Below are 10,034 nucleotides of genomic sequence, written 5' to 3'. Positions count from 1 at the left end.
CTATCATCAACACCAACTAGGGATTCAACCAGGAAGTCATTGGGATGACAGCCTACGTCCAAAGGATACTAAAAAGAGAGGAAGAAAAACAGATCTCCAGTGAACGATCGAGATTGGAAAAATCCTGGTAGATTCAGGCAGGTATGCTAAGTTGACAAAGTACTACAAGCCCTCCATTAACAGTTGAACCATGAAGCTTGTATCATGGAATTTAAGGGGGCTTAACAGCCCTGGAAAACTCAGGATGTTAAAAAACATGATTAAAATGGAAAAGCCACAGATGTGTTTTCTCTAGGAAACCAAGTGCAATAGTTCTACACTAGGCAGTATTCTCTCAAAAGCATGGCCAGGTTGTCACTCAGTTGCAGTAGACGCCTCGGGAGCCTCAGGAGGGCTTGCTATAGTATGGAATACCCAAGCAATAACCCTAACAGACTTTCATGCCTCTCATCACCTCATACAGGCGGCCTTTCATATATTGGGCACCAACGTACATGGCAATTTATCAAATGTATATTTCCCGCAAGATACAGGAAGCAAAATTGCGCTCCTTGACACTATAGCAGCTCTGAGCAACAACAGGAGGCACCCATTATGGATTGTTGCAGGAGACTTTAACATGATCACTAAAAGCGAGGAGAAGATAGGAGGGAGAATTAGAATGGAACCAGAAGTTGATCGCTTCAAGGACTTCATCCAAACTGCGTCTCTCATAGATATGCCATTCTGTAATGGTACCTTCACGTGGAGCAATCGCAGAGCTGGCAAACAAAAAATTGCATCCAAATTAGATCGCTTCCTCATCTCAGACAATGCGGTTCATCTAGGTGGAGATATCTCAGCGGCAATCCTTGCACATAGGATCGGATCACTGGCCGATTGCTCTACAATGGCAGAGACTAGGTAACTTGACAAAGAGACCCTTCCGCTTTGAAGGGTTTTGGTTCTCGCACCCTACATTCAAAGACTTTGTCAAGACCATTTGGGCATCTTTTGTCCCTCCAGAAGGTTCAAAAATGTATCAGTTCCAACAGAAGCTAAGATTTCTAAAAAATCACCTAAAAAGATGGAATAGGGAGACCTTTCGAAATATTTTCAAGGCGCAACAAGAGTTAAATCAGGAACTGATGGATCTACAACAAAAGATTATCACAGAAGGGCATACGGAGGCTACCCTGGAACAGGAAAGGCTCATCCACAGCCAGCTCGAGGACAGAAGAAAGCAGGAGGAAATCTATTGGAGGCAAAAGTCAAGGGTCAGATGGTTGAAGGAGGGGGAGCGCAATACCAAATTCTTCCACAGAACCACGATGCAAAGAAGGATGCATAATAACATACCTTTCATCCAGAATCAAGAAGGGGCAAAAGTAGAGAAGCATGAGGAAATCGAAGAGGTACTCCTCAATCACTTCCAACATGTCCACAATGAACCAAGAGAAGATCGGCAACAGGCTATCAGGAAAATAATCAGCAACGTGCCAAAGCTCATCAAGGAGGAACATAATGAGCTTCTTATGTGCCCTATTCTCCCTCAGGAAGTGGATGAGGCAATGTCCCAGCTCAAAGAAGGAAAGGCCCCTGGCCCAGATGGATTTACCACCACGTTCTTTCACGCTTTCTGGGACATGATAAAGTTGGAGGTTTGGCAGATTGTTGAAGAATCAAGAGCCCTGCGCTGGCTTCTTCCCTCCCTCAACTCCACCTTCATCACTCTCATCCCTAAAGAGGAGGACTCTATCACCCCTGATAAATTCAGGCCAATAGCACTATGTAACATCATCTACAAAGTCATATCTAAAGTCATTGCAAATAGGCTTAAGCCTCTCTTACCTCTGCTCATCTCACCGGAACAATCGGGGTACGTGGAAGGACGACAGATAATGGATGGCATTCTCCTCACGCATGAGATAATACACTCCCTCAAGCATTCGAAGCAAGCAGGTATGATACTCAAACTGGATCTCTCTAAAGCGTTTGATAAACTCAGCTGGACTTATATTCAACATATGTTAAAAGCTTTTGGATTTTGCTCCATGTGGATCCAATGGATCATGAGCCTAATCACTTCCACTCACTTTTCCATCCTTGTGAACGGTATCCCCTCCCGCCCCTTCAAACCCTCTCGAGGTATCAGGCAAGGGGATCCCCTATCCCCCTTCCTCTTTGTGCTTATGGCTGAGGGTCTTGGTCGACACATTAAACACGCCCTCCATTCTCAGCAGCTTAAAGGTATTTCTGTTCACAATACCCCTGCCACCTCTCATCAGCAATTCGTTGATGACACCATGCTTTTCGGCTACCCCTCTGTCCAGGAAGCCTCTCGTTTAAAAACCCTTCTCAATGACTTCTCTGAAGCCTCTGGCACCCATGTCAACTGCTCCAAATCGCAGATTTTCTTCTTTCACACACCTCCCTCTGTTAAATCTGCTGTCATTCGCATTCTGGGCTTCCCCTCTGCAACCCTCCCCTCTAAATATCTCGGAGCCCCCCTCACTGCCTCAGCCATAAAGCATCCATCATGGCGCTCTCTCCTAGAGAATCTTGATTCCCGTCTCAACCTCTGGACATATAGATCTCTAAATTTAGCCAGTCGGGTGGTGCTCATCAAGTCTGTCCTTCAGGCAATGCCTCTTTACCTTTTCTCTATCCTAGCCGCGCCTAAGTGGGTCCTAAAAAGAATAAGGAACCTTCAGCATGACTTTTTATGGGGCAGCTCGGCAACTAATCGCAAGTGGGCGCTGGTTAAATGGACTACAGTATGCATGCCCAAAGACAAGGGTGGCATTGGGCTGAGGGACCCGGAGTACAACAATTCCATTATGAACGCCAAAATCTGGTGGCAATGGATCACTAATCCAGAAAAGCCCTGGGTAAAAATCTGGACAGCAAAATATGCCAACAATAGACCTCAAGAAGAGCTCATCAGATTTATTCCCACCGAAAAGGGGTCGCTAATCTGGAATGCGGCCAAACAGCATTATCAGCTAATTCAACAGCACAGCTTCTGGGAAATCAGGAATGGTCGCGCGGCAAGATTCTGGACAGATGCTTGGAACCAAATGCCCAAGCTTACTAGTGTTCTTCATCCATCTCTGATACCGGACAGGCAGGAGCAGCAGCAGGTAAAAGTCCAACATTTTTGGACGCAGGAGATGGAGCATGGATTCAGAAAATGGAGACAGAGCAACCAAATACTCAACAACACAAATATACGGGAGGCAGAAGAGTTCGAGAAAGAGTTAAGGAAAAGAAGCATAAGGCATGATGAAGGCAATGACATCCTCAGATGGGGATACCAACCCAAAGGGACCTACACCACCTCCGAAGCTTACAAGTTAGTCTGCAACCTCCCCACTCCTCCAGATCCATTATGGAGCAAAATATGGGGTCTCGGATCATGGCCCAAAATCTCCTACTTTCTCTGGCTGGTAGGACATAAAAGAATTCTCACATGGGATAAACTAAGGAGACGAAACTTTCATGGCCCCTCTATCTGTCACAACTGCTTTCAAAGCGAAGAAACTCTTCAACACCTCTTGGACACTTGCCCTCTAGCCAATCAGTTATGGGAAAAGGTGAGCTTCAGATGCCAGAAAAGATGTAGAGGGGATAACGACATCATCAATTCCATAAGACAATGGCCAAAGAACCCCTACAACTGTGAGATTCTCAACCACCTATGGAACATCATCCCCGGAATTGTCCTATGGAATATTTGGAAGGAAAGAAACAAACGTATATTCAAAAACAAAGGCTCTCCTACTGAAGAAATTTGGTACATGCTACATGGGAATCTCAAAGAAACGATGTTGCTTCGAGCTTGGACAAAGGAGGATCTCCCAACTACAGATAATGAGAAAAGCATTCTCGACAACTGGCAATTGCAACTGCCACAAGAAGTTTCCAAGCATTGCCCTTCTAATAGCAGCATCAAGGACAACAGCCGCTGGAACGCCCCTCCTATTTACTCATACAAACTCAACTTTGATGGGGCCTCCAAAGGCAATCCTGGAGCAGCTGGATTTGGAGGAATTCTGAGGAACCATGAAGGCACTCCTCTGCAGATCTACTTTGGAAATATTGGGTGGGACACCAACAACTCCGCAGAGCTAGAGGGACTCTGGCAAGGTCTCCTGCTAGCCTGGAATCTCAACCTTCAACCCTTGATTGTAGAAGGCGACTCCCAGATCCTCATAAACATGGCTACTCGCATACAGAACGGCTCTCAAGCTAGGAAGGTGGCAACTAGTTGGAGGCTAGAAGCGAGGCTGAATGCTATTGAACAAGATCTACGCAATAACAGAGCCATCTCCTTCAATCACACAAAAAGAGAGGGCAACAAGATAGCTGACCTCTTGGCCAACATTGGGGTAGAAAATGAACAGACCCTCCTAGCCGGAAACACGGATATCATTCCAAACAATCTCCAGGTCCAGGAGTGCGAAAGCCTGATCCAAAGAGATGCAGTTTTCCCGGATGCGGGTGTTTGTACGAGTGGCAGTGAGGAGCCACATGTATGACATGTGCTGCCTCGAGTTCATCCGGCGAATTCATTGCCTCTCGCCGCCGAGGAGTTAAGAGAGGAGAAGCGCTAGCAGGGCATTCAATGCTGCGTAAGGTGAAATGGGGAGGCCGCAGAAAGCAGTTAAGGAGAACGGGTTTTGAGAGAATGTCGAGAGGTTTAAGATGGATGAGGGAATGTTGCAGGTCCATGCTCAGAGCGAGGATCACGCAGCTCAGGTTTCCGTGGGCAATCTTAACATTCAGGCTAAAGCTCCTGTTGATCCAACCAGTAATCAAAACGCCAAGGGAAGTCAAGAGCTTGTATATTCTGGTGTCTGTTGTTTCTGTTCTGGTGAGCTTCGTCTCAGAACTGTGGGGAGAGGACTTATTTCTATTGGGGGACGACTCTATCCGGGAAAGCCTCCTTTTGCCGCTCTGCTTCAAGCCACCGGCATCACTGCAAATATGGTCAGACCCAGGCAAAGGTTGTTCAGTAGAAGGGGGTCAGCTCGAGGAGGTTCTTCTCGCCACCTTGCTGCGGAATCCCACCATCACTGCTGCTGTTGTTACTGTCACAGAAGGGCAGGGGCCACTCCTATCCAGGCAAGTCAATACATGGACATGGGCCATCCCATTGCTGGACCGCACCCTCTTCTAGCGTTTGGGTCTACCATCTTCACTCTTGGCAGCTCGAGGGACAATTCCCGCATCAATGCACACATCTCGGTCCTATTCACTGAGGACTCTCAGGAAGGTGAAGGTGGTTCGGGCAGCAAGGGGGAGCTCCCAAGCGAACAACCAGAAATTGTCAAGAAAGAGCCAGCGAGGGTACCTGAGCAGATTCCTAAACGACCTTAGGAGCAGGAGGCGTCGACTTCCAAGAAGGACGCAGGGGAAGAGTGGGACGGCTTCCCCGAACACTATGGATGGTGCAGAATTATCGAGGAGAAGCCGGAGGATTAGCTTCCAGAGGCACACTCTGTCGCTCTCCACTTTTGTTCAGGTCTGCTATAGGTCTTTCATTCCTGTCTGTGTCGGGTATAGGTTATATGTCTCTGTGTGTGTCTCTCTAGTTTATATACATGTCTATGTTCGCTCTGGTTTTGTCAGAAGGATCCGTCATTCTTCTAACGCCCCTGCGAGGGTTGATTTTTGCTCCGAAGCCCCTGCGAGGGCGATTTTTGTTTGGACTAAGAACAATGTTATGTCATGTCGCGATATGGAAGAGGTTCTGTCTGGAATTGATGCCCCTGCGAGGGCCAATACTGAGATGCGAAATGCTAACCCAACGAGCCACAGTCGGCCTTGGGCAACCTGACTCTTTGATTGTAATGCTTTCATGTACATAATATAATAGAATAGAATAGATTTACCCAGAAAAAAAAACTTAAGAAAATGATATATTTCATTTACATAGGAATTTATTTTTTTAAACACGATTGGGTAACAAGGTTTGAGGTTTTATTGCCAAAATTTTGACACACAAGTTTGGCTAAATAGATAAATGAACTTTTATAAACAACTTTCCTCATTCATTTTGCCCTGATAAATACATATCCAAAGTTTAAGCTGGATTCAGATTTTGTCAAGGCACATATCCAATGAATTGGATTTTTTTTGTCCAAAGTTTATATATAGATTTCTTGTATGACCGACGTGTATTGTCACATATATCACATGACCTCTTCCTACGACTTCCTCTTCATGCATCCCATATCTTTCGGCCCCTCGCTCATCCCGGAGAAATAATTCATTCGCCTCCACACCTGCCTTTCCCTCTTCCTGCAAAAATAATTCAGAAATTCAAGAATAATTCATTCTTCCCTGCCTCTTCCTACAAAAATAATTCGTTCTATGCACTAAACCCTAAACCTCTTAAATACTTCATTCGCCTCCCGCCGCGTCCTGCAAATACAATTTATTCACATGAAGATATTTAAAGTTTATACATAGAAATTAGGAGGAAGACAGACAAAGCAAGCAAACCAACAAATTGTCGCACCAAATTGAAATGTCAAACATACGGGTCAGTAAGCAAAAATCCAACTGAGTAAAATCTAATTTGTTTTCTAGATTTCTTAGTACTGTATTTTATTAGATAAGAAATCCGTAGAGCAAGACAAAGACAAAAACATGATATGAAAATGCTATTCATATCTATTTGTCACATTGTTGAATTTATGGCCAATAGGAGTTGTAAAGTAGAAGTTTTATGGCCGATTTTTTTTTTTTTCAGTTTTGTTATCCATGAGGCCATAATGTGCAGTGGTTAACCCAAAGCTCGAAACCCGGTCAAAATAATTATGCATTGGTTAGTCCAAAGCTTGAAACCCGGTCAAAATAGAAGCTCTAATGTAAGCCTCTAACTGAAATTCATTAGCTTTTACTATTTCGTTAAGAGGCCAAGCCTCTAATTGAATTTTATTAGCTATACCATAAAAAAATTGTCCAGCTAAAAAATTAAAATATGCAGCGAAAAAAATTTCATAGTAAAATCACGAAGTTAAAAGTGCTAACATTGGTATTTAATATGTCACTAAGAAATAACATGTAATTATCGTAAATGTTATAATTTATTGTTTGAAACAATTGAATTGTTTGAACACACGGTTAGCGTCACCCTAGACTCATTCTTTGAAGGTTCAAGGAAACGGCCAGATGGGGAAAAATTGGGAATTAACAAGACCCCTTTTTCTTATAAAAAAAGGCTCAATTATGATAGTTTGGAAGAGGTAAAAAACGATAATGATTATGTTAGTTTCGACTCTCAATAAGTGAAAGCATATAAATTATAGTTTCCATCTAATACCATTCCTATGAAGACATTCTAAATCCTACAATGGAAAGAGGAAAAGTTTGGTTTTTCATGTAATGTTATTTTCTTCATTTTTCCATGTTATTTTCATCATTTTGCTAGCTGTCAACATTTGCTTCGGATCTGCTAGTTTTGAATTTATAATAAATTTCATATGGAATTTTGACCAATTCTTTATATTCAGTACTCTCCTAATGAATTTTTATCTATTTATTTTGTATATGATGGATATTTCTCTACGTCGCGATAACTAAATATAAGTTTGTGAGAGCATATTTTATTGCTTATGTTCACACAGGTTAATATAGGGCAACCGGATGACTACTTCAACCTATAATTAGACTAAAGACCCAGATGAATACTTCAACTTATAATTAGAACAAAGGCCCAACCAAGGAGAGGAACACAAAGGCATCATGGACAAAGATTTATTTTGTTAGAGTTTCAACATGAGTTTCAGCACAAGTTTTGGCCCACTGCTAAACCTGAATGGGAAGGGAGTAAGAGTGGGAATGCGACTCATAATAAAGCGAGGGCTTCCAATAGAATACCTTGCCCAAGTAGGCTATGCATGGCATATGACCTTGTGGTTTTGCAGAACCTTATGAAGAAAAAGTAGCCTGCAAACAATAAAGAAATTAGCTCTGGCCTGTAATGGTAAGTTACACCCATAGAAGGGATACTCTAAGGGGTCTGGTTTAGTTTCCAATTATCTAGTAGTCTATTATACAACTGACATTTTTTACCTATACACTTACATACATATGAAGAAAACCTATAACTAATTTTCTTGAAACACCGAAGAATGACAAGACACATGAGCATATAACGAACTCAACATAACCAAGACAATTTTGTGTTCTCTAGGCACAAAAGAACGTTGCAAACCATTAACTTGAAGCATTTTTTTCTATTCATTAACTGTTATTTTATATAATTACAATAAAATCACGCTAACTTTACATATCAAACCCTAAAATAGAGAACCAAATTAAACATTGAAACATTGACCCAAATTAAGCCCATTGGAGACATCCACTGCCACCATAGTCATTTTAATTCACCGGTTGGAGGCCTACATTAACCTCGTTGCATTTACATTGCCACTCTCAGTCACACAGCTAACCAAATTCACATGCAGTAACAAACCATCAAATCACAAAAATATAACATGAGAAAATTGAGTTGGATGAATAATTATTTGTGCCAAGAATGCCAATATTGTGAATAAATAGATGCAAAAATCGGCATCGTCCATTAAATCATAACCACTTGCTCCCACTGAAGTTGTTGTTGCGATATTCATGTCCCATAGCATTTTCACTGTGCTTCCTTTTTAACTGTAGATCTGAGTTGAAGCAGCGCTAGACATGCTATAAATGTTGAAATACTTAGCAAAGATCTTCCTATCCAACAAACCCAGATGCAATATGGTGGTCATCTCACATAATGCAAACGCATGGACCCAGTATGGTGAAAGAATCGATTGAACATCTCTCAAAAGTGTTAAGAATTTCTGATCATTCCGAACAAACAAAAAAAATAACACAGAGAACAACGCTCTGTTTTAACTACAGGATCTTTATTAGAAAACAACAAAGATAAAACTGTTACAAAATAGTCTTCCTCTACTCAGAGGGATTTACAACAGGAACTTCAGTTCCAGAATCTGATTCCACTATCTCAAAAAATTATATCTTCAGCACTGCTGTGCATTGTAGAGAAGAAAGAACTCTTCTTGCTAATACTCTCCACACGTCCCTCTACTCTTGCATTTTTTTTTTATATATATATAATGAACAACACAAAATATATTTACAATACGTGTTGCTTTTCCCCACTTCCGTGAAATAAAAAATAATAAAATTTAAAATTTCACCTACATTTACCAACCCTAGTAAATATCATTAATTACACGCCTCAAAATATCTTGCTGGAATTTAATGCATGGCTTATCACACCATCGCATCGCAAGAAGAGAAAGGATGTTCCACCGCTCTTATAACCTTTAAATCATGCGATTTGCGATATGCGATCAGATCGCATCGCAAGATTGCAATCGCAGACAATCAAAGGACACAGTGAAGGTTGACAAGAAGGGAAGTGCGATTTGCGATCTGCGATCGCATCGCAGAGAAAAAATCTGCAAGTTGAAATTACCATTCCAACACTCCCCTTTAATTTTAACTACTGGGTTTTTTCTGCATACCCAGGCATTTCCTGAAATGATAAAAGCTTTTCTTTGCCAATGGTTTTGTCAAGATATCAGCTAGCTGATCCTCTGTTCTGCAGTGCTGCAAAACAATCTCACCATTGTTAACCAATTCACATATGAAGTGGAATTTGGTGTCTATGTGCTTTGTCCTTTTATGAAAAACAGAATTTTTAGACAATGCTATTGCTGAGCTATTGTCACAGTAAATGGTTGTGCTATTTTCTTGTTCATGACACAAATCTCTGAGAACTCTTCTCAGCCATACTGCTTGGCATGCTGCTGCTGTTGCTGCCACATACTCTGCCTCTGCTGTTGACAAAGCCACAATTGGTTGCTTCTTGGAAGCCCATGAGATGGCTCCCGATCCCATATGAAACACATATCCCAATGTGCTTTTCCTATCATCAACACTTCCAGCCCAATCACTGTTGGGTGTGGAGCCTGATTATCTTCTATATTCAAAGGTATCGCCACATAGGACCCCAGTTCGAAATGGGGGCG

At 42.2% G+C, this 10,034-nt stretch overlaps 1 protein-coding gene across 1 annotated transcript; it reads left to right on the top strand.

Moving 5' to 3' along the window:
* The first annotated feature begins 1,016 nt into the window (after positions 1–1,016).
* On the top strand, positions 1,017–4,520 carry LOC149227817 (uncharacterized). Its single transcript, XM_089380602.1, has one exon. It carries the CDS (start codon positions 1,017–1,019, stop codon positions 4,518–4,520), a length of 3,504 nt encoding a protein of 1,167 aa, XP_089236728.1.
* Positions 4,521–10,034: the final 5,514 nt, after the last annotated feature.

Source organism: Pinus tabuliformis, chromosome J (assembly GCF_031772625.1).
Source record: "Pinus tabuliformis cultivar Carrire ecotype Pingquan chromosome J, CPIR1, whole genome shotgun sequence".
In the NCBI taxonomy this organism is placed as follows: Eukaryota; Viridiplantae; Streptophyta; class Pinopsida; order Pinales; family Pinaceae; genus Pinus; species Pinus tabuliformis.
Note: the sequence above shows the minus strand (reverse complement) of the source record. Positions and strands in the feature narration are given on the sequence as shown.